At 38.6% G+C, this 26147-nt stretch overlaps 1 protein-coding gene and 1 pseudogene across 3 annotated transcripts in view; one reads left to right on the top strand and one right to left on the bottom strand.

The window, feature by feature from the left end:
• Positions 1 to 18864, bottom strand: part of PRRC1 (proline rich coiled-coil 1) — a 32483-nt gene extending 13619 nt beyond the window's left edge. Inside the window, exons 1-6 of one of the 3 annotated variants that reach the window (XM_009241003.4) lie at positions 18646 to 18864; positions 12867 to 12989; positions 11526 to 11915; positions 9674 to 9834; positions 6045 to 6147; positions 2612 to 2775 (exon numbers count right to left, since the gene is read on the bottom strand). In XM_009241003.4, coding sequence (XP_009239278.1) covers positions 2612 to 2775; positions 6045 to 6147; positions 9674 to 9834; positions 11526 to 11915; positions 12867 to 12969 — 921 coding nt within the window. In that variant the 5' untranslated portion in view covers positions 12970 to 12989; positions 18646 to 18864. Of the gene's footprint in view, positions 1 to 2611; positions 2776 to 6044; positions 6148 to 9673; positions 9835 to 11525; positions 11916 to 12866; positions 12990 to 18422 lie in introns of all 3 variants that reach the window. The other 2 variants (XM_002815839.5, XM_009241004.4) reach the window with 2 other exon arrangements.
• Positions 18865 to 20669: 1805 nt separating this feature from the next.
• On the top strand, positions 20670 to 25046 carry LOC100443007 (heterogeneous nuclear ribonucleoprotein K-like; annotated as a pseudogene).
• The last annotated feature ends 1101 nt before the right edge of the window (positions 25047 to 26147 follow it).

Below are 26147 nucleotides of genomic sequence, written 5' to 3'. Positions count from 1 at the left end.
TTTATCTTATATATATATATATAACTAGTTTAATGTACAATTATCATGTATACATACTTATTTTACCCATTTGCTGTATTTTTTTTTTCATTTCTAGATTAAATTCAAACCCTACAGCCGTTAGTTAGCTTTGCTAAATTTTATTAAGCCCAAACACCTACCACCAAAGAAACTCTTATTGGCCATGTACACTAGGGCTCAAATTCAAGAGAAACCTACTAGAGAAAAGAAGCATTTCAAAGCGCATGTGCTTTTGGCAGCTCTGCTCTGTGTGTAAGGACAGACCACTGTGAAAAGTGAAAAGGCAGAAAACATGTAATTTAATTCATATTATATATAATGCGTTACATTTAGATAGGGTATAACTACTGCCTAATAGCCCCTAATACAGAAAAGTGGTTTTGTGGTATGTGAGTATGTATGTGTGTAAAAGAAAAGGGCTTCATATTCTATTTAAATAAAGTACTAAATACAACTCAAAGAACACCTCAAACTTATGTAGCACTACCTAGTAGAATTAAAAATAATCTAGTGTCAGTGTGGGTTTCTGTTTAGTGACTAATTATAATTAATGCAACGGACTTTTTCCCCAATGAAATATGCTATGTCAATTACCTCATTCTAATGCTTTACACACATCAAATGAATGCAGGTAAAGGGTCTATGTGCATGGCTCAGGGGATGTTCTCAATAAATGCAGGCTATTATAAGCTCCTTTAAATAAAACAACAGAATGTCATATATGAAAATGCATTTCTCCTTAAACATAAATACAGCTGATCCTATTATTTTTGTGGATTCCACGTAATTGTGCATTTGACTATACATGAAATTTACTTATAATCTCAAAATCGAACATGCACAGAGCTATGAGAAATTTGAGTTGCCTGATGCATACACTCCTAGCTGAGGTTGAACAAGGCAGTGCCCTGTCTTCTTCTTTCAGCTGACATAACGTAAACAGGTATCCTTTTTGGGGTCTATTTAGCACCTCTGTTTTGCATCTTTGTGTTTGTTGATGTTAACTGCTGTTTTCAAATGGCCCCCAAGTGTAGTGCTGGAGCGCTGCAGTGTTCCTAAGCACAAGAAGACTATGATGCGCCTTACTGAGAAAACGAGTGTGTTAAATAAGCTGCATTCAAGCATGAGTTATAGTACTGTTGACTGTGAGAGTTCAATATTAATGAATCAAAAATATGTGCATGTATGTGTATGAAAATGTATTTAAACAGAAAGAGGCATAAAACAAAGTTATGTATTGACAGGTTGGCAAAAATGTGACCAGAGGCCCACAGGAACCTAACCATCATATCTCCCCTGGGAGCAATGGCTCAGTACTCATGAATTCAGTCTGTAGCAACCTTATAGAACATAATTATGTTGAAAAACAAGAACTGTCTGTCTTACAAATAAGATTTCTTGATGGATTAGAAGTGGGTAATGAGAGAAGTCAGGGCTGACTCCAAGGTTTCTTGCCTGAGAAAACGGAAGGATAGAACTGCCACCAATTAAGGTGAAGAAGGCTACAGGGAGCAAGTGTGGAGGAAAGAAGTTTAGTTCTAGACATATTAAGTTTGAGATATTCAAGTAAACTTGTCAAAAAGGCAACTTATATATAAATCAAGAGTCTACACGAAGGTCTCAGGTGGAGATATAAATTTGGAACTGTCAGCACAGAGATGGTATTTAAAGCCATGGGATAGTCTGAGAGTGAATTGATAAGGAGAAGGTGACCGTCAGAAGACTGGAGAGAAGAGGAATCAGCAAAGGAAGTACAGAAGGAGTGAGCAATAAATGAAGGAGGGAAAAACTAAAGTGTGGTATCCTGAAAGTCAAGTGAAAAGAGCATTAAAGAGAAGTGCATGATCAACTGTCTCAAAAGCCTCTGATAAGTCAAATAAGATGGAGAACATTAGCATGGGCCTGAAAGCACTATCAGTAGAGTGCTGGACATGAAAGCCTAACTGAGGTAGACTTAACTGAAATGTGAAAAGGATACGAGAAAAGTGCTGGCAACTCTTTGGGGTTTAGCTGCAAAAAGAAGCAAAATAGGTCATTAAGTTATAGAGGAAGGGAGGTAAAAGAATTTATTGGAGTTTCCTTTGGTTTTTTCTCTTTTTTTCAAGGTGAGAAAGATGTTTGTATGCCAATGAACTGTTAATTTGTTCTTGCATGACTGTACACTGGTAATAACACAAAGAGAGGAAAATAAAGTGTGAAAGAGAGGACGGAATTCCTGGAACTTACACATTTTTAAGCATTATCAATAGGGATAATAAAAAGCTTATGGGATTCAAGGGATATTATCATCTCAGTAATTGATTTGAATGTTAATGCTGGATTAAGAAGATCTCTTTTAGGACTAACTATTCTTTTTGTGCTCTCTCAATGTTTCTTTCCCTCCCACAATAATCAAAACCTATCTTAAATTTCTTTAAATTAAAACTCCACTATATCTTCATAATACGATAGGGCTGTCTACTAAAAGCAAAGTTCATTGTTATTTCAGTATGTAAAAGCCTATTAGCTCCATAGAGACAACAGATTATCAGAATTGTGAAAAACTTAAATGCCAGTTTCCATGTCCTGAAAATGGTGTTCTGTTACTCACTTTTAATCCAGCTGCATAGCCCACTGGTTGTGGGGCAATATTGGACTGTCCAGCTTCCCCTACAACCACAGCTAAGCCAAAGACCTCCTGGAAGGCATCTCGGACAGCAGCAACTTTTACTTCTTTATTTGAGGTCACTACAATATCCAATTCACCTCCAGATTCTAAAAAGACCAGAGGAAATTTAAATTTCAAATGAAAATAATGAAATTCTCATAATTACTACCATACCGGGTGCTAACATCTAATTTACATAATTATTACCAGTTTCATAAAACCATGCAAGATATAGATCATTATCTTTTTTATATGCTTGAGAAAACTGAGGCCAACAAAGTTTTGCCCAAGGTAACATATCTACTTAGCACTAATGTCAGGACTCAAAACTGACATTACATATCACAAGCCAGAAATTACATATCTGGCTTGTGAAGTGTTAAGTTACATATTTAGTATACTCTACGGAAAATTAAAATAAAGACTTACTGATAGTAAGTGATTTGTCAATGAGTTGCAGAGAAGTCATGTACTAAACAAGCACTACCATGAAATATACTTTTTAACCTAGAAAATAGTTTAAATATGGGGTCATCAAGCTTTTTATTAAATATCCCCACAATGTTCTGAGCATATACCACAAATAGATATTTATCAATTATACATGTACTACTGCCCTAATACAAATATTCAAGCATATATGAAATTGAAATAACATATAAAACTTGAAATTTAAAATATTAAGAGTAATATGAAATAAAAATATTTTCAAATATTTTTAATTTTTCAATTACTTAAAAAACCTAAGTACTACTATTTCTAGACAGAACAATTTGACCCAATGTTTCATTATTTTTAAAAATCTTAACCTAACATTTCTGTGATATAATGAATTCAAAGCCCTGGTTCTAAACACAGCACATTTTGATATTTGGCATTAATAGTTATCATTGGCAAAAGAGATTTTTCATGAAAATTGTTTATAATGTAAAACATTTTGCCCTAGAAACAAGGTTGTTTTCCCTAATAAATATCATGTGGAACAGTGAAAGATATTTTCAAATATTTGGGTTTTAAAAATAAAGGATCCCTTTTTCCTGACTGACATAATGTCTCACAGATCACATCTGTACTGGATACTTCAGAAGTTACTAGAACATAAAAGAGAAGAATATACTTTTTTTTTCACTTTTTTCCTCCACATGGGACACATCTCTTGATCTTAGCTAAGTACTGCTCCATTAAGCTTCAGCTCAAAATGGCTTTTCAGCTTGTGATGAGTAGTCCTGCCATTTCTAATACTTTTTGAGTTTCTTGACACATACAAAATTGTTACATCCAATTATTTCTAGAATATTTGTGTAAAAATACCTTAAGATGGCTGGGCACGGTGGTTCACGCCTGTAATCCCAGCACTTTGGGAGGTCAAGGCAGGAGGATCACAAAGTCAAGAGATTGAGATCATCCTGGCCAACATGGTGAAACCCCGTCTCTACTAAAAATACAAAAATTAGCTGGGTATGGTGGCATGCACCTGTAGTTCCAGCTACTCAGGAGGCTGAGGCAGGAGAATCGCTTGAACCCGGGAGGCAGAGATTGCAGTGAGCTGAGATTGTGCCACTGCACTCCAGCCTGGCGATAGAGTGAGACTCCATCTCAAAAAAAACCAAAACAAAACAAAACAAAACAAAAAACCTTAAGATTTACTTTGTTTTGTTAGATCAGAATGGTGATGCTTTGCTGTCAGTAAAGATGTCAGCTTTCTTGAATTCAATTTTATTACTTTTTAAAGCTGATAAAGTTATGACATTTGCTAATAATAGAAATTTCATTTCTGTACCTTTCTTTTTTCCCCTTCAGTGTTATACATTTTTCTTGATGTCATGAAGACTAGTGGCCTGAGAAACTTCCTTGGGTATGAGCTCCGCCTTTATCATTTACTAGCTTCTTTACCTTGTGGAAGTCACTGAGCTTGTTTCTTTGTAGAAAAATGCCTGCTATCCAGCCTGGCCAACATGGAGAAACCCCATCTCTACCAAAAATTAGCTGGGCGTGGTGGCACACGGCTGTAGTCCCAGCTACTCAGAAGACTGAGACATGAGAATAACTTGAACCCAGAAGGCAGAGGTTGTAGTGACCCGAGATCACGCCACTGCACTCCAGTCTGAGTGACAGAGTGAGACTCTGTCTCAAAAAAAAAAAAAAAAAAAAGAAGAAGAAAAACACCTGGCACCTCATAGGGTTTGCTCTAAGGATTAAATAAGGTAACCGCTCTCACAGTCTAACATAGTACAGCCATTAAAACACCAAAAGCTCCAAAAATATTAATTCCTTTTTTTCCTTCATTCAAAATGTGTACTTGCAAAGAAAAGAACATATATGGCAGACTCCAATTTTGAATTCTTTGGACAGTTAGAAACACAAAGAACAACTCAGTTGATTTAATGCTTGATTCAATTTTCTACTACAAGGGAAGCAAAGTGGCTAAGTGTAAAAAAATTGAGCATGAGTTCAATACAGCTCCACCAAGTTGTGTGATCTAGGGTGATAACTTACATCCCTCCAAACCTAGGTTCTTCATCCAAAACTTGAGGAAAATACCTACCTTGCAGAGCTCTTATGAGAAAGTGCCTGGCAGAAGCATTTAATAAAGACACTTAACAATTGCTAGGCCTTCTCTTTTGATATTTACTAGACAGTAAACTACCAACACAGTCAAGACTTGTGAAAGCTATTGGCTTTTTACTGCCACTGAAATCTCTGTTCAGGTACCTGCTGCACAATTTTGACTTAAAAGTTATCTTTTACAGAATTACTAATAATTGGTCACTGAGCCTTGTAAGTGATATTTTTTCACATATTGGATATGTACGTAAAAATTAAATAGCAGACAGTATCTATCAACTGTCTGGAAGATTCTGGATGATTAGTGTTCAGAGGTGGTTAAAAATAGCTTTCCCAATATACCCAGTCATTAGATATTATTAACTAGATTTGCTTCCGCCAAAAATATTATCCCACAATTACACACAAACATTTAATTAAAATAGATAACAGGAGAAATGTAAAAAAAAAAAAAAAGTATGAAACAAACATCACTTCAAATGTCAGTAGTGAATAAAGTAAAATTCATATAAAGCAATGCTAACCTATATTTAAAATTAAAATCAGCAAGTATACCAATAATTCATGGTTTTTACTCCTTCTAGGATCATTCTGTGGGATTTTCAAAATTTATTTAATGATGACTTTTAAAAAAGATGAATTAGTAACACCAAAAAATAAGATTGACAATTAAATTAATGCAAGAATATAACAGGAATTTCCACTGATTACACAATCAGTGGGAACGAACAGAGAATTACAATTAGTGGCTGACATGGACATACACTTTAAAAAAAAAAATGGCAGATACTGGTCTAACTTATGTACATACTGATATAGGGAGCCATGCCAGGGTCCAGCGTTGTAATCATGCTTTCTACTGAATGTTTTGTCTTATCAAGCACAGACTTCACCATAGGATTCCCAGCCACACCCTGCATGAAACAAATCAATATATAAGTATTCACTCTAAGTGAGGAACACCAAGATCTTCATGATTGTGAAGAAAACTTTTTTACAAGTTTCCAATGCATCCTAAACCAGTACTTTTGTAAGATATATAAGGTCATGACAATATCAAATTGCTATTAAGTTTCTAAATGATACTCTCACTTTTTCTTCCTGACTCATAGCAGTGTGTAGACCAGCAGCAATCTATAGACCACGCTTTGACTAGCATGGGTATGGAAAGGATGCTATACTATATATACATATATATGTGTGTGTATATACATATATTTATTACATATATATAATTTCACTTCTATTTATTTATATAGAAGATTGGGCAAAACTTGTCCCTTAGGGTCCCAAATAAAGGTCCCAATCAGGTGTCTACGTAAGTCCATACTTGTTCCCTAATAAAAAAAATAAAAAGAGTAAAAACACCTCTCGTCTGGGGACAGAACAGTTACTTATTACCTTAACGTACAACATTTTGCTATCTTCTACTAGTTTCTTCTTTTTCCTACTTCTTGTTTCTTGTTTTGTACATTCCCAAACTCTCCATTTATAGTCAGATGTATTCCTCTGGATTCTTAGAGCCGTTACTACTAGAAGGAACCAAGTCTTGAGTATTCCTTCTTGTGCGATACTTCACAAAGGGTAAAAGACACTCCAGGGAGCAGTGCCTCCTGAGATGGCATCTGACTAACCCGCCATGATTCCCCGTCTTCCAATCTGCCATTAAACTAAGGTGACTCAGGAAAAGATGAGTTCATAAAATTGAAATTTAAGACTGCCAACCAACCATATGCTGAAACATCATGACTTACTACTATTTACAAGACCTACAGAGTTGAACTGGGTATTACAACTCATGACAAACACACTGACACATGCTCTTAACGAGGGACAAAATGTTGTAGTCTATATGCAAAAAAAACTTTTTTAAAGTACAGAGGGGTATTAGAAAATAAACAAGCTTAGAAAAATGCCACATTCCTGAAACATGAAGCTCAAATACTACAAATCAGCCAATCATCTACTAATTTTAAATCTTTAATATAATAATAAATTATAATTACAATAATAAAATTGCAAACAAACCCTTAGCAGAATATTGGAACTTGGCAAAGTGATTTCAAAATTCATTGGAAAAAAATTGGGAAAGATGAGTAAAGAAAAATTTAGAAGAAAAATCAGCCAGCTTACACAACTTACACAACTAAATACTGATATACATTTATAAATGCAGACTTGAACTGTCCTTTCTATCTTACTTATCACTAAATGCTCCACATCCCCACCTCAGTACATATTAGTACAATGAACACGAAGTAAAAGTAATTAAAACAGTGTGCTCTACTACAAGTACAGGGAAACAGCAGTGGACTAGAATACAGAGGCCAGAAGCTGATTTTAACACACAATTTCCTAAGGAAGATAATATAGGGATCATACCAAATCAACGGGGATATGATATTGAAAGACTCCATTGAGTAGCTGGAAAAAAATTAAGTTTGATCTCTACCTCATATAGTAAAGAAATATCAACTATATTAAACGCTAAGTGTCTAAAAAATTAAACATCAAGGGAACTAGAAAGGGATCACAGAAGAACATTTATCATAGCATCATAGTGGGAAAAGGTCTTTTTTTAGCATTAAAAAAAAAATGTAAAGAAAAAGAGAGGCCGCCTGCAGTGGCTCACGCCTGTAATGCCAGCACTTTGGGAGGCGAGGTGGGCAGATCGCCTGAGGTCAGGAGTTCGAGACCAGCCTGGCCAACATGGTGAACCCCCGTCTCTACTAAAAATACAAAAAAATTAGCCAGGCATGGTGGCAGGTGCCTGTAATCCCAGCTACTTGGGAGGCTGAGGCAGGAGAATTGCCTGAACCCAGGAGGCAGAGGTTGCAGTAAGCCAAGATCACACCATTGCACTCCAGCCTGGGCGACAAGAGTGAGACTTTGTCTCAAAAAAGAGAAAAGAAAAGACAAGAAAAGAAAAAAGAAAAGAAAAGAGATTGACAGAACTGACTCCTGAAATTGAACTTTTCTGTCAAAAAGGGTATTACAATTAAAATGTAAACTAAAAATTGAGAAAACTGCAACATATGAGAGCATATAGAAAAGGATTCTTACGGTATTAGGAGCTCTTAAAAATTCATAAGAAAAGAAAATCATCCCAATTTAAAACTAGGCAAAGAACATAACCGATATTTCACAAAAGAAAAATACAAATGGCTAAAAAATCATATGAGAAAATGTTCAAATTCAGTAGCAAAGGAAAGCAAACTAAAATGTGGTATTATTTCTTGCCTGTCAAATCAGAAAATATCCTAGTCCAAACTAATAACTACTGCTGGCAAGTGAAAAATGCTATACCAGTGTATTTTGGTATAAACTTCCTAAAGTGGAATATGTATCAATTTTTTCAAATGTTCACTCAAATGTTCATCAGGAATTAATTCGGAGGAAAAAAAGATGTCCATAAAGATTTACATACAACAGTGCTCATCATAGTTTTTTGGTTTTTTTTTTTTTTTTGAGACAGTGTCTCACTCTGTCACTTAGACTGGAATGCAGTATCATGATCACAGCTCATGATACTTAGACTGGACCTCCTGGGCTCAAACAATCCTACCACCTTAGCCTCTGAGTAGATGGGACCACAGGCACACGCTACCAATGCCTGGCTAATTTTTTTTAAGTTTTTGGTAGAGACTGGGTCTCATTATGTTGCTCAGGCTGGTCTCATACAGAACTCCTCGACTCAAGCAATCCCCCTGCCTGGGCTTCCCAAAGTGTTAAGATTACAGGCATGAGTCACCATGCCAGACCTAATCATGATGATGATTTATTGATAAGAATTACAATTAGAAGAGATCTCTTGTACAACAGGGTGACTATAGTTACGAACAATGTATTATATTCTTGAAATATAAGGTTTTATATTTCAAAATTTTAAGTTTTCTCACCACAAAAAAATGGTAAATAGGTGAGGTACTGCATATGTTAATCAGCTCAATTTAGCCATTCCAGAATATATACACACTTCATGTGTACATCATGTTGTACATAATAAACACATACAATTTTTGTCAATTAAAATAAATTAACTAATTTAAAAAAATAATTACAATTAGAAAATGCCAATAGGCAGATTAGCAAAATAAAACATGGGCAATAAATGCAACAGCATGTATGGTGAAGCAGGCATAAGAGAAACCAAAATACATTTCTGAAAAGAATATTTTATGACCAGGAAGATGTCCATGATAGACCAGAAAACACGAAATAGTATCCATCTGACCTGTCACTACTTCAATTTGATTTTAATTCAAAGGAACGTTTCCACAGATATGCACAGGCAAGAGACTGAGAGCAGCTACAGAAAACTGCTAATAAAAAAGAATTTTATTTTTCCTTGTGCCATCCTGTATTTTCAAAATTTTCTCTAATGAATATCTATTAGTTTTATAATTAGAAAATCAAACATAATTTTTAAATACCTCTTACCTTAATAAAACCCCAGATTCCACCAGCAGATGCTTCATCCTGACCTCTATTAATTCTAGGGTCTTCTTGCTCCTCTGGGAAAGTAATGGCTGATGTGGTTCCAGTTCCCTGTGCCAGAGATGTCAAACTGGCTTGCTGAGTAATAGGAGTTGGCAAAAGACCTAGTCAATGGCAAAAATTTTCATATGTATAATTTATTCCATAAACTTTTTCCTATAAAAAGGAGTGGCTCAAACAACTTTAATATTAATATTCAGGCATTTGAAGACTGAGTTACACACTCAAAGATTAACACAAACCTTTATAAAATGCAAATTGAACAGAATCTCAAAAGAAATTTATTTCCCTTTATATAGTCTTAAACCAAGTATCCTGAAAATGGACAAGAAGCATATATCCAAAAGTTCTTCAGGTCTGTCCTATTCAGCACTTGGATATGAACAGCTGTAGGTCAGGTCTCTTTAATCCATAAAATTAATTGAGCACTGAAGTTTACCACAAAAAAGCACACAATTATTACACATACTCTATATACTTCATGTTAACTCAAAAAGAAAATTCACATATACATAGACATGAATATAGTACTTGTACTCTGCAATAATTTTCATTTGTAAAGGTAGACAGGGAAAGATAGATAATAAAAATCACAGCAAAGTTGCTTCTTTTCCCTAAAATGAGAAACAACAGGCAGAGGATGACAAGGACAAAGTTTTGATAACTCATTTGCAACAATTATTCCAAAGAAACAAAACAAGTAGATGTGACTGACCTAGGAAAGGAAATGACCCAGTATCACAAACGTTTGGCATACATGAGGTTTTATTTGTTTCTGAATTTTTACCTGGCTAAAAAAACACTACTTCCTGGAACAGTAGTCCTGATAGTTTTTTCAGTAAAACTTAAAAAAACTCAGACTTCACCTTTAAATTTCTCTATAAATGCACAAATATTAGGACAAAATTTTGGAATTTTCTGACATCCCATATACTAATCATCTACTGAGTTGTATATCACATAAAAAAATCATATACTAAATTATACCAACCTTATTTTAATAATTTAAATGGCAAAAACATGAGATAGGTAACTCTGGAAACCAAAGAAATGAATAAAGAGAAGAACATGAATGCAGAGAAAGTAGGACCCTGCCCACTGCTAATAAGAAGGTAAAGTACACCTGCTTTAGAAAATAGTTTGGTGTAGAATTACCATGTAAATCAGCAATTCCATGCCTAGGTAGACACCCAAGAAAAATAAAAACATGTCCATATAAAAACCTGTAAACAAATATTTATAGCAGCATTATCTAAATAGTCAAAAAGTGGAAAACAACCCAACATTAACTGATTAATTGAATAAATGAAATGTGGTATACATATTCATAAACTGGAATATTACTCAGCCATGAAAACGAATGCAGTACTGACAAATGCTACAAATGGATGAACCTTGAAAATATTTAAGTGAAATATTTAAGTGAAAATATTTAAGTGAAAGTTGCCAGTCACAAAAGACCACATATTATATGATTCCATCTATATGAAATGACCAGGATAAGCAAATCCATACACATAGAAAGTAAATTAGTAGTTGCCTAGAGCTGTGAGGATTTGGGGGACAGTAGAGGCTGACTGCTAAAAGGTATAGGGTTTCTTTCTTAAAGTGATGAAAAGGTTATAAAATTGTGACAAGGGATGCACAATTCTGTATGTAAACTAACTATGAACTGTATGCTTTGAATTGGGTGAATTGTAGAGTACATAAATTATATCTCAACAAAGCTATTGTTTTAAAAAAGAATAAAACATTAATAGCCATGTATTTCAAAGTATTAGTAAGAAAGAATTACCTGTTCCTGAAGGTGCAGAAAATGATGGCATCAGGGGTGTCTGGGGAGCTCTCCCTGCATGTCCCCTTGTAATGTCATAAGTTGAACCAACAGAAAATCCTGATATAGGAGGACCCGAAGGGGGTGCAGGTAAGAGAGTGTTTGGGGCAGAAGTTGAAGGTGGGAAGTGAGATACAGGAGGATTACCAAAGGTAGCAGCAGTTGATGGAGAAACAGGAGGTGGCATAGAAGTAACAAGTTGTGGGACAGAAGGAACTGCAGGAGGAGGCACAAAAGGTAATGGCGCTGAAGGCCTCACAGGAGGAAGGGGCGGCTGAGGAGTAGAGTATGCGAGTGGTGGGAAGGACTCCATGGAGGATACGTTTGGAGAAGAAAAAGAACTGGTTGCCGCTAGAAAAAAGTGGAGAGGATAAAAGCACAGAATTAGAAATGTTTTTTATTTAGTTTTCAAACTGTCTAATTACTTTCCTCTTGCAAAATTTTTAAACTTACCAAAGCATATCCCAAGAATTATTTTAAAATGTGTAATTTAAAATATACAACAAATATAATTGAGTGTAAATGACTTTCAACTCCCATAAGTAAAAGAAGCAGCTGTATGAACCTATGGCGTTGTTCATTTTTGCTTTTTGGTTTGTTTGTTTTGGTGTATTTTTAATAAAATAAAGCGATTTTTCATCCCTAGTTTCAGCATATAAACCTATGCCCTGAAGGCTCAGAAAGGTTAATCACCACAAAGTCATAGAGCAGTAGGACGAGCGCAGTGGCTCACGCCTGTAATCCCAGGACTTTGGGAGGCTGAGGCAGGTGGATCACCTGAGGTCAGGAGTTTGAGCCCAGCCTGGCCAAAATTGTGAAATCCCGTTTCTACTAAAAATACAAAAATTAGCTGAGCATGGTGGTGAGCGCCTGTAATCACAGCTACTCTGGAGGCTGAGGCAGAAGAAATCACTTGAACCCAGGAGGCAGAGGTTGCAGGGAGATGAGATCGCACCACTGCACTCCAGCCTGGGCGACAAGTGAAACTCCGTCTCAAAAAAAAGAAAAAGAACAGTAGACAAAGCTAACACATGCTTTTTAGGATATTTCTGTCGTAATATAAATGATGGTAAAATTATGAACATAAAGAACAAAAGTCTACCTAAAGCAAAACACTGATGTTTTCTTACTTTAAATACAAAAGACTTTCTATTCTTTAAATTAAAAAGGCTATTTCCTTTCATCCTGAAAAATAATAGAGAAGTTTTAATATATGCATTCTTTTCTTAATTGACTCTGAGAAAAGATGATAGTATCTTCACTATTCTCAAAACACATGAGATGTCAGACAACTACGTGTACCTAATGGAACAGGGGTAGAAGACATAGCAGTAGCAGCCAGCCCTGCAGGATTTGGTGGAGGAGTCCCAGGTGGTGTTGTCTCTATTCCACTCTCTTCCATCATTTTTCTTCAATTATGGTATACTATAAAAACATAAAAATGTAACAAATATTACACAGTAACCAAAAGTATATTTTTAAAGCTTGAACAGAGAACGACTAAAAAAAAATCATCAAGAGATAGACGTCCACCTTTACTATTTATAATGCAACTTATTTCCAGATGAAGAGTTTGTCCAAATTTCTAAGAAAGCAATCTATGAGAATATTTAATATCAAACAATCTGTAACATTCCCATGTAGACACTTTATAAGTGGGAAATAATTTCATGTTATAATAACAATATAAATAATTATCTACTACATTTCAAATAGTAAATTACTAATCTGATTTCTGCCACATGAATGCATGTTAGAGATAGTTATGTGTGGGCCAGGTGTGGTGTCTCATGCCTATAATCCCAGCACTCTGGGAGGCCAAGACGGGAGGCACTTGAGGCTAGGCAACATAGCAAGATCTCATTTCTAAAAAATAAAAACAAGTAAATAAATATAAATTTCAGTCATTACTAAATTTAAAATAAAAATGAGGCTGGGCACAGTGGCTCACGCCTGAAATCCCAGGACTTTGGGAGGCTGTGGTGGGAAGATGGCTTGAACCCAGGAGTTCAAGGCTGCAGTGAGCTATGACTGCACCACTGCACTCCAGCCTGCGTGACAGAGCAAGATCTCATCTCTAAAAATAAACTAATAAAATATTTAATGTATTTTTGAAGCCCTTCCTCTTCTCTCATAAAGTACTGTGTATAAGATACCCACATTAACATAAAAAAAAATAAAGCCAGGCACCGTGGCTGACCACTGTAACCCTACACTTTGGGAGGTAGAGGTGGGAGGATCCCTTGAGACCAGGAGTTTGAGACCAGCCTGGGCACCATAGGAAGACTCTATCTCTACAAAAAAATTAAAAAGTTAGCCAAGCAGGGTGACATGTGCCTATGGGCCCAGCAACTCAGGATGCTGAGGTGAGAGGATCACCTGATCCCAGGAGGTAGAGGCTGCAGGGAGCAGTGAGAATGCCACTGCACTCCAGCCTGGGCAACAAAGCAGGACCTTGTCTCAATAAAATAAAATAAAATGTGCTTCACTTGATAAAAGCATTAATTCACAATTTTCCTAGTTCACATTTTAAAGCATATCCAGTAACACATAAATTGTACATCTGAGGTTTTAGAAAAGTTAACTATAGCGAAAATGCCATTAGATAGCAGGATCCTAATAGACAGCAATGGATTATAAAATATGAGAAGACTTTCTTTAAAATTACAAATCCTGAAGTGTATCTCAAGTACAGAACCAACTTCTAAATATGCTATATTTGTTTTTAATATTTTTATTCATTTAATAAGTTTTTAGCGAAGGTCAACTGCTTGATGAGCACTATACTGATGCCTTTGGAAATGACAATGATTAGCAAAAACAAATAGGATACTTACAGTCTAGTACAGGAAACAATCAAATAATAAACCAATTTATAATGAATGGTAGCTGAATTATGTACTCTGAGGGTAAGAACACAGTTTTGTTTGACAGGAATATGATTTTGACTTGAAGGTAAGGAACGGGTTCCCCAAATAAGTCACAGATAAACCAAGATTTGAAGGATAAGAACTTAATTAGGCAAGGGAAGAAAGGCAGAGTCCAGAAAAAGTGAATATATAGCAAATATATATACCAACTGAGCTGGGAAGAACAATATACATTCAAGAAAATCCATGTGAAGGGAGAGAAAGAAGAATCAGGACTAGAGGGACAGACAGAAGCCCAGAAAGTGTTCAGCCTCATAAACCAGGTTAAAAAACTTGGGTTTTTAAAGAACAGAGTGTCATTGTGTTAGAAATAAATTTTCGGTGCCAAAAAAGAAACAGCACTCAAACATAAATTTAATTTTCTCAGCAAGACAATTTTACTTCTATAGAAGGGTGTGTCTCACAGATGGAGCAATGTCAAGAGCACACCTGAACAAGGGAGGGGAAGGGGTTCTTATCCTAACGCAGCTAGTCCCTACTGCTGTGTCTTTCCCCCATTGGCCAGGGTTGGACCACGCAGTCTAAGCTAATTCCAATTGGCTATTTTAAAGAGAGCAGGGGTATGAGCCAGAGCAGCAGGGTGAGTAGTTTGGCGGGAAGGATGGTTACAGAACAGGTGACCCAGGATGACTAAGAAGAGAGCAGGTGACCAAGGATTACTAAGGTCAGAGCAGGTGACCAAGGGTGACTAAGGTCAGAGCAGTTGATAGAGGCTAGAAGGGGACTGTTTACTAAAACTAGGGGCAAGGAGAAATAAAGAATTAGGAATTTAAACTTTAAAATGAAGAACAAAGAACAGGGGAGCTGGACATACTGATACATTGGTTCTTTGGAGAGGATCTCAGAACTCATTGTACTTAACAATTTACAGGCTAAAACCTATGAAGAGAAATTTATCATATCCTACAATTGTAAGGCATTCAAGCTGAGGGTAGCATAACTGTCTTTTGTTTTAACTGTTTTGAAGGAATTTTAAATTCAAAAAAAAAGATGTAAAAACAGCAGAGTTCTTGAGTACCCCAAACCCAGCCTCTCTCAATAACAGCATCTTACATAACTACACTACAATGATCAAAACCATGAAATTGACATTGGTACAATACTATTAACTATAGATCTTATTTGTATTTCACATGTTTTTACATTTACTGTGTGTGTGTATGTGCACAGTTCTATGAAGTTTCATCATATGCACAATCTCGTCTAACTACCACCTCGACCAGGTTATAGAACCATTCCATCACTAAAAAGAAACTTCCTCGTGTTGTTCCTTTATGTATCTTCCCAACCATAAGCCCTGGAAAACACTGCTCTGTTTTCTATCACTTTCTCATTCTATGAATGTTACATAAATCGAATCATACAGCATATAACCTTTTGAAGTTGGCTTTTTATCACTCAGCATAATGTTCTTGAGATTCATCCAAGCTGCTGCATATATCAAGTTGGTTCCTTTTTATTGCTGAATAGTATTCCATTGTATAAATGTACCTGTTGAAGGACATTTAGGCTGATTCCAGTTATTAGCAATTCATATTTATTTTTTGAAAAGATCTGAACAAAGTATGCAGCCTGGGCCACTGGGCAGACAGAGCAGATGCAGACAGGCCATTAAGAAAGATATAGAAGTAGTTCCAACAGAAGTAACAACCTACACTAATGATTTTCATAGTGGGAAGGGCTGATTATGCCCCCAAAGGGTCACTTGGCAATGTGCAAGACATTTTTTATTGTCACAACTAGAGGGCTACTACTGGCATATAGCAAGAAGAGGTTAGGAATACTACTAAAAATCCTCCAATGCACAGCCTACACAGAAGAATTAAGTGGCCCCAAATGTCAATAGTGCCAAAGTTGAAAAACTCTGACCTAGACTCAAGTGATGATAGTGGAGATGGAGAAAAGTAAATAAGTTCAAGATTAGGTGGCAAAATTCAGTGACTGGGTATGGAGGAAGGGAAAGGAGGCATGACTTGCACAACTAGATGGATGCTGGTGCTATGCACAAAGATAGGAAACACTGCAGAAGGCCAATGTGTTTGATGTTCTTTCTAGGGGAGTCGGATGGGGGAAATCATAAAATGTTTATAGTCTTTGACGTGCTGTTTAAGTTCCTTGCAACAAACATCTAAGTAGAGACACTGACTTGGTCTGGAACTTAGCAACCACATAAATGTGGGTGTCATCAGTGTACTGATAGTCTAACATCATGTTTTGAGATGAGATTATGTAAGAGAATGCCAAGAGAAAAGAGAATATGATGTTACACCAATTATTGGTTTAGTAAGATGGAAGACAAGTTTGCAGAGAATAAGAGATGAGCTAAAAGAAAGGAAGAAAACCAGGAGACTGTGGTGTCCAAAAGCCAGTGTTTCGCAGTATGAATGGGCAACAGTATTAATGCTGCAGAGAAGCCAAATAGGATACTATCTGAGAAGTTCAATGGATCTGCCAAACTGGAGATGAATTTAGGGAGAGCGATTTTCATGTAAAGAGCGGAGAAAGATTCCAGTGTAAACTGAATCGAGCAGTGGCAGGCGAGACTAACACGCATAACACTTTCAAAAAGTTTGGCTGTGAACGTAGGAAAGATCTATGGCACTAAGCAGAGAACAGGGATCCAGGGAGGCTGAATCCTTTCATACATCGAAGGTAAATAACCTGAGATAGAAATGCCCCTTTGGAGATTTTATCACTCCTCAACCAAGGCTACCTCTTTTCTTCATTTAATTTTTTATTGGTCATTCACCCTTCTACTACAGATGCTCCCCAATCCTTACAATGACTAGTAGAAGTCCTATTGTAAGAGAATCCCTAACATTAACAAATGTGTCTGCAAAAGAAACTGTACAATGAATACAAAGTCATTAAGTGGAATAAATCATCAATTTCTTTGTCTTTAATGGCTTATTATATGAAAACTGGCGTAATGGCAATACTGAGGTAAATTTTACATGCATAAACACAGTGCCTTCTACTAAAAAAACCTATTAAAACAACACTGAAGTGTCAGAGTTGGTAACTGTTTTAGGGCTCAAGTCTTGTCACGAAAAGTACTATTCATGTATCAACACTAAAGAAAAAGTGAAGAAAATGGTTTGGAAAACTGAGTTCTCAGTCCGGCTAGACCCTGTTCTTCCAATTTGCTTGTGCCTTGGTTTTTCTGTTTAAAAAAAAAAAAAAAAAGTGGATGGCTATTTACAAGTTTACAAGAAATGGAATAGTGAAGCTTTGATAAACTTTAAAGCATTAAGAGCAATTATTGCTGACCTACTCGTGGCACAAGATTGTCTCTACTACCAGACAGTGACCGCTAGTTAGAGCCTAATCTGACCCCAAAATAAAATTTTATAAATTTTCACTGAATTAAACAGTGGCTGCACAGGAGAAAGACTGAATGCCAAGATGTGTCACGATCGCAGAAATGCACTTGTTGTCTCTCAAAATAACTACTTCGAACGACAAAAACACTATTGGCCATAAATTTTGTCAATCTAGGAAATGTGTTATCCTGCAAATTTGCCTGAAGCAGGTCCCAAGACCAAACAAAGAAACAAGAGAATGCAAAAACTCTTCCAAGCGGCGCTAAGCACCGATGGGGTAACCTCAGGGAAAATAAGCTTCTTTTCATTGCCGGTGCTGGTGGGATGACTATCGAGCCTCCTGGGCCTCTCCAGGGCCAGAACGGGCGAAATCTTGTTTCAGGAGACAGCGGCTTCCCCTCAGGCTCTGCCACGTCTCCAGGCCAGACAGGGCCGGGCTAAGGTCCGCCGGCGTTCGCCGCCAGTCTCTCCTAAAGTCACCGCACTGGAAGGTGGGGCCAGAGGGCCAGGGTGCTCCTGCCTTGGTCCTTGGACAGGAGCAAAGTGTCGCAGGGCGAGACCCTCGAACCGCGCCCACCGTGCCATCCCCAGCAGAAACTGCTCACCTTGCAATGTGCACTCCTGCCTGCTGCACCCCGCACGCCGCCACAGCTGCGCCTGGACCAGGGGACTAGGGGGCTCGCAAACGACATCGGCGTCCAGTGGCGCCGGCCGGCCCGCCCACCTTCCAGGGACACGGTCCCTCGGGGTCTGGCTCTGGCGCCTGCAAACCATGCCATGCCATGCCACCCTCCTCATACACGCGCGTCGGAGCCACCTGGCGCTCACCTGGGGACCGGGAAAGTGCCTGCGTGGTCGCTGAAGAGTGTGGTATGATAGGGAGGTCGGGACGTAGAACTACAGCTTGGAGAAGACAACGAAGGCGCGCCCTGAAACTCACCTCGGCGCGTCCCCGCCTACAAGATGGCCACTGGCGGCGCATGCTCCTGCGGCTGCCACGTCGGCCGCGCGCCGCACCGCGCCGGACGCCGCAGCCCCGCCCCGCCCAGCCCCGCATCGCCCCGCCCCGCCTCCGCATCGCCCCGCCCCGCCTCCGCATCGCCCCGCCCCGCCTCCGCATCGCCCCGCCCCGCCTGTCCCATGCGCTGTGAACCCGGCCGGGACGCTGCAAGTTAAAATTTGGTGCCAAGATCTTCCTAATCACCGAGACTTGGTTCTGCCCACACCCTCTAGAAACATTCTCCAAAGGGCTGGCCTCCTTTCTACTTCGCAGCCCCCTTACACGAGAGTGGCACTCTTGTTACCAGGCGTAGCTCACTCATCCTGTGCCACAGCGGCCCAAGGGATAAGGATCAGTTAGCCAAGGTCATCTGGTTGGTGGTCATCTAGCCAACGTCAGCTAGTCCAGTCAGCACCTCCAGGAAGGACCTCGAGGCAGATACAGGGGACTTAGCCTGTATAGTCAAAGATTTCCAGATAACAGTGATTATATCAGGAGAGAGGGATTAGGAGAAGAGGGAGAGGGGAGAAGAGTAGCAGTTACTGTACTGAATTTTTCCCCAAGTACATGTATTGCACATTCTTTTTTTTAATTGTAAAATAGCAGACAGATTATCAACTTTCTTATTATATGCTGCACCTAACACAGTACCTGAAATAGTTGGTATTCAATAATGTACATTAAATAAATTAATGGAGTGCGATAGAAGAAAATAAGGAACTTCAAATCAGAAGTCTTGATTTGAGTCTGAGACTACTCTAATGCCAGTTGTGCAGTTGCCTGCCCTTGTACAGGCCACTTAGTCTCCATAAGTCTCCATATTTCTACCTGCAAACTGAGAATAATACTATCCACCATCCCTAACTCAGGCAGGTGACAGACTCAAATAAAATAGAGCATATGAAAACTTTTTAAACTTTTTTTCTTTTTGAGACGGTGTCTTGCCCTGTCGCCCAGGCTGGAGTGCAATGGTGCCATCTCGGCTCACTGCAACCTCTGCCTCCCAGGTTCAAATGATTCTCCTGCCTCAGCCTCCCAAGTAGCTGGGATTACAGGCACACACCACCACGCCCAGCTAATTTTTGTACTTTTAGTAGAGACAGGGTTTCACCATTTTGGCCAGGCTGGTCTCGAACTCCTGACCTCGGCCTGGCTTGGCCTCCCAAAGTTCTGGGATTACAGGCGTGAGCCACCACACCTGTCCGAAAATATTTTTTTAATTGCTTAGCATTAAATATATAAAAAATTGTTTTTGTTGTTCTCAATTTTTTTTCAGGAACTCATTTAGAGATTTAACATTAGTCTATCTCTTGAGCTTCACAGTTGTAAGCATTCTAAAATACCTCACTGAAAAGTTAATACTATGTAGCAATACTCTGACTTCAGATCTCACTGTGCAACTACCATGGGTGGTTTTCTTTGGCGGTGACTCCTATCCTCTAAGAATGTGTGTAGGTGGAGATCCAGGTTACTGTCTGGATCGTGCTGTTTGGGGTGGTGCTCAAGACAGATACCATCTTCATCCTCTCTGATCAACACCCTTAATAGCTATAAGGTATGTTGGTTTCTCCATCCTTTCAGCAAATATTCATTAGTGGCTGCAATGTGCTGAGCATTGGTACTGGAAATGCAGTAATGAACAAGACAGACAAGGTCTTGATACCTAAGGAGCGTTCTTTATAATAGGAGAGAGGGTAGGAACAGGAAAATAAAGTAAGTACTGTTTGTGATGTACAGTTTGAGGAGTCAACAAAGAGTAACGTAATATTGACAGTAATTGGAGTAGACCACTTCAGATAGGATGAATGGGCAAGGCTTCTCTGAATAGGTGAGATGTGAGCAGAGATGTGTAATGCAGCAGGCCTGTGCTTATCCGGACAGAAAGAAGAGCATGCAAAGACTTAAGGAGGGAGTGTGCTCGGCATATGTGCAGACAACAGGGAAGCAGGACTATGAGAGTGGTAAAGAAGAGAGGACAGGGAGTGGGGCCAAATCGAGTCTAGCCTTGTAGGTCATTTGATTACATTCTGAAAGCCTTTGATTACATTCTGAGAGAAATGAGAAGCACGTGGAGGGTTTTGAGCAGAGAACTGACAAGATTTGACATCAATTTCTGATCACACTCTGATTGCTGTGTGACTGCAGGCCATGTGAGGATGAATGCAGGATGACCAGTAATGAGATGATGATGGCTTAGTGACCCTAATGGAGGTGGAGGTGGCACATGGTCTGGATGCATTTTGAAGATGGAGCTGTCATGATTTACTGATGGGTTGGGAGTAAGCTGCATTAGTTTCCTAAGATTATCATAACAAATTACTGCAACGAATTTTTTCGTTGGCTAAAAACAACAGGAATTGATTCCTTCACAGTTCTGGGGGCTAGAAGTCCAAAATCAAGGTGTTGGCAGGGCCTCTCCAAAGGCTCGAGTGGAGAATCCTTCCTTGCCCCTTCTGGCTTCTGGCGGCTCCAGGTGTTCTTTGGCCTGTGCCAGCATACCTCCAATCTCTGCCTCTGTGCCAGCACACCTCCAATCTCTGCCTCTGTCTCCACATGGCCTTCCCCCCCATGTCTCTGTGTCTCAAATCTCCTTCTGCCTTTCTCTTATAAGCATACTTCCTTATAAGTGCATACTCATTCCGCTTAGGGCCCACCCTAAATCCAGAATGATATCATCTCAATATATTTGTAGGTCTTATGAAGATCGTGTTTCCAAATAAGTTCACAGTAACAAGTTCCAGGTGGGCATATCTTTTTTGGGGGGTGGGAGCTATTCAACCCACTACATGGACAATGAGATAAGATGAGCTTTGAAGTTAACCTTGATTTACATTTACTATATTTTATGTTTTACTTACCACTTTTCATTTGAACTTCAAAAGAACTTTGTGTGGCAGGTATTATTATTCCAGTATTAGAAATGTGGAAACTAAGGCTATGAAAATGGTGCATAGAGCTGGAGTTGGAACCTAGAAGCCTTAGGCTGTACCTCAACTGCTTGCCTGCTTTGTGGGTGGTAAGGTAAGATTTCTTCTTAGGTGGCAGACAATGAAGGGAGTCAATGGAAAATTATGGGAGAACGAAGAGCTGCTTAGTTTGTTATTTTTTCAGTCATTGCTAACAACTCATCAAATTCTTCCTTATAGGAATTCTCTAACATATGATAGAATTCATTTGTGAGCTATAATGAGTGAGCAAGTGCTATGGTGGAATTTTGCTTTACTTGCTCACGAACACAGGCAAACAAAAAAACTCTTTCCTATTTGAGTTGAGGCTTTTCTTCTAGCCCAAATCAGGTTTATTAGGTCTATTCTTTAATATTCTTGGTTTTTTTGTTTTTGTTTTGTTTTTGAGATGGAGTCTTGCTCTGTCGCCAGGCTGGAGTGCAGTGGCACGATCTTGGCTCACTGCAACCTCCGCCTCCCGGGTTCAAGCGATTCTCCTGCCTCAGCCTCCAGAGTAACTGGGACTACAGGCTCCCGCCACCACACCCAGCTAATTTTTGTAGTTTTAATAGAGATGGGGTTTCACTATATTGGCCAGGATGGTCTTGATCTCTTGACCTCATGATCCGCCCGCCTCGGCCTCCCAAAGTGCTGGGATTACAGGCTAAGCCACCGTGCCCAGCCTATTCTTAAATATTCTTAAGATAGTCCTTAATGTTCATAATATTCATATGAATATGCAAAACATTCAAAAATATTCATATGAATATTTCCAGGCGGATAAGAGATGAGGCTGAGACTAGGTATCTGCAACATAACCAGGAGTAGAGGCGGAGCTGATTCTGGCTTGAGAAATGATGGACTCTGCTGGGAGACCAGGTTGTGAGAACAGGCTGTGAGTTATACAACCAAAAAGAACACTTCAGCAGATAATGCCAAGGGTACTGGCTGAGACATAGAGATCAGAAGCCCACACCCACACTCAGCACTCAACCATGCCGAGGATAAGTAAGCTCCTTTGGCAACCAGGAAGAAGGAGGAGCCTTGTCTCAAACGTTGCATAGGACATACTTGTTCTAAAAAAAAGAAATTATTGTTCATTTGAAATTCAAATTTAGGAGGCAAGTGAGCTGAAGCTTAGAGTGTGAGAGGCAACGTAGCATGGACTAGGACATCAGCTGGCACCAAAAATCCTGGATTGGAATCTTGGCTCTGCTGGGTCACCAGCTAACCTTGGACCTTTCACTTAAAATACAGTCTCTCCATTTCTTCACCTATAAAGTGGAGCAAATAGTCATATTAATACCTACCTCATAGTTTCTGTATGAAGATTAAATGACTTAATATGTGTGGAGTGCTTAGCACAGTGCCTAACTTACAGTGTTAGCTCTTATTCTTTGAGTTTAAAATTGCCTAAATATTCATCTTCATCTCATAATAACTATTTTAAACCAAAAGGACCTTTATTTGTTTGAGTCTGAATTGTAACTTCCAAATCAAGGTTTGTTTGCTTGTTCGCTTTCAACTAAAGGAAATGTAATAAGATATAGTGGGACCCTACCTCTCAATTTGTCTGGGACACTCCCGCTTTAGGGTTGTTGTCCCAGCATGACTTTTTAAAGTACCCACCTCTTATTCTAAAAAATGTTCCAATTTGGACAGTAGAATTTATGGGTTATCCTATTACAGAGATATCAAGAAGTCACTCATTTTTACAAGAGTTTAGTGTGAAAATTTCAATACCTGTCCTTTGCCCCCACACACATAATCATCACTAGAGTCTATTTTAATTTTCCTTACAGAAGAGCAAACTCAGCCTGTGTCCCACTTGTTCACGGCCTGTAGCTTGGTGTGTCCCTTTAATACAAGTGGAAACTGAACAGCCAGAAGAAACCTTCCCTAACACTGAAACCAATGGTGAATTTGGTAAACATCCTGCAGAAGATATGGAAGAGGAAAAAGCATTGAAAAGATCTAGAAACACTGATGAGATGGTTGAATTACGTATTCTGCTTCAGAACAAGAATGCTGGGGCAGTGATTGGAGAAGGAGGCAAGAATATGAAGGCTCCCTGTATAGACTACAATGCCAGTGTTTCAGTCCCAGACAGCAGTGGCCCCGAGTGCATACTGAGTATCAGTGCTGATATTGAAACAATTGGAGAAATTCTAAAGAAAATCATCCCTACCTTGGAAGAGGGCCTCCAGTTGCCATTACTCACTGCAACCAGTCAGCTCCTGCTGGAATCTGATGCTGTGGAATGCTTAAATTACCAACACTATAAAGGAAGAGACTTTGGGTGCAAGTTGAAGCTATTGATTCATCAGAGTCTAGCAGGAGGAACATTGGGGTCAAAGGTGCTAAAATCAAAGAACTTTGAGAGAACACTCAAACAACCATCAAGCTTTTCTAGGAATGCTGTTCTCATCCCACTGACAGAGTTGTTCTTATTGGAGGAAAACCCAATAGGGTTGTAGAGTGCATAAAGATCATCCTTGATCTTATATCTGAGTCTCCCATCAAAGGACCTGCACAGCCTTATGATCCCAGTTTTTACAATGAAACCTATGATTATGGTGCTTTTACAATGATGTTTGATGACTGCCCTGGATGCCCAGTGGGATTTCTGATGTGGGGAAGAGGTGGTTTTGACAGAATGCCTCCTGGTTGGGGTGGGTGTCCCATGCCTCCATCTAGAAGAGATATAAGCCCTCATCGAGGACTACCTCCTCCTCCTACTGGACGAAGTGGCCGGGGTGGTAGCAGAGCTCGGAATCTTCCTCTTCCTCCACCACCACCACCTATAGGGGGAGATCTAATGACCTATGACAGAAGAGGGAGACCTGGAGACTGTTATGATGGCATGGTTTGTTTCAGTCCTGATGAAACTGGAACTCTGCGATAGATACATGGAGCCCATCAGAATGGCAGATGGCTTGTGAACCACAGGGTGGCTCCGGATATGATTATTCCTATGCAGGGGTTGGTGGCTCATATGGTGATCTTGGTGGACCTATTATTACTGCACAAGTAACTATTCCCAAAGATTTGACTGGATCTGTTATTGGCAAAGGTGGTCAGCAGATTAAACAAATCGGTCATGAGTTGGGATCTTCAATCAAAATTGATGAGCCTTTAGAAGGATCCGAAGATCGGATCATTACCATTACAGGAACACAGGACCAGATACAGAATGCACAATATTTGCTGCAGAACAATGTGAAGCAGTGTTCTGGAAAGTTTTTCTAAGACTAGTAAAGAAATGGAGGAGTCCTGCATCTTTTTTTTTTGCTTCTATTTAAAAAGCCAACATTCCTCTTCTTCGTAGGTGTTCTGCATTTGAAGTGTAGTGAAATCTTTGCTGTTCACCAGATGTAATGTTTTAGTTCCTTACAAACAGGGTTGTGGGGGAAGGGCGTGCAAAAACTAACACTGAAATTTTGAAACAGCAGCAGAGTGAGTGGATTTTATTTTTTGTTATTGTTGGTGGTTTAAAAAAAATTCCCCCCACGTAATTATTGCGAACACCTTGCTTTGTGGTCACTGTAACATTTGGGGGGTGGGGCAGGGAGGAAAAGTAACAATAGTCCACATGTCCCTGGCATCTGTTCAGAGCGGTGTGCAGAATGTAATGCTCTTTTTAAGAAACATTTTATGATTTTTAAAATAAATCATAAATTTATTGAACCTATTTTTTGTGGTCATTTTTTTTAAGACAGTCATTTTAAAATGGTGGCTGAATTTCTCCACCCCCAAACTAAACACTAAGTTTGATTTTCAGCTCCTCTGTTGGATATATAAGTACATCTCTTCTTGGACATAGGCAAAATAACTCAGCAAACTTAGTTCTGGTGATTTCTTGATGGTTTGAAAGCCTATTGCTGGGAAGAAATTCCATCATACATATTCATGCTTATAATAAGCTGGGGATTTTTTGTTTGTTTTTGCAAACGCTTGCCCCTACTTTTCAACAATTTTCTATGTTAGTGGTTGTGAAGAACTAAAATGGGGAGCAGTACTACAAATTGAGTAATGGTATGAGTATATACCAGAATTCTGATTGGCAGCAAGTTTTATTAATCAGAATAACACTTGGTTATAGAAGTGACTGATGCTGAAAAAAATTGATTATTTTTATTAGATAATTTCTCACCTATAAACTGTCAACTTGCTCTAATGTCTTATTAAACTTTATAAAATATATATATATACTTGTTTTTCCATTGTATGCAAATTGAAAGAAAAAGATGTACCATTTCTCTGTTGTATGTTGGATTATGTAGGAAATGTTTGTGTACAATTCAAAAAAAGATGAAAAAAGTTCCTGTGGATGTTTTGCGTAGTATATTGGCATCTGTAATGATAGTTAAAATTCACTTGCAAAT

The sequence above is a fragment of the Pongo abelii genome, chromosome 4 (assembly GCF_028885655.2).
Source record: "Pongo abelii isolate AG06213 chromosome 4, NHGRI_mPonAbe1-v2.0_pri, whole genome shotgun sequence".
Taxonomy (NCBI): domain Eukaryota; kingdom Metazoa; phylum Chordata; class Mammalia; order Primates; family Hominidae; genus Pongo; species Pongo abelii.
Note: the sequence above shows the minus strand (reverse complement) of the source record. Positions and strands in the feature narration are given on the sequence as shown.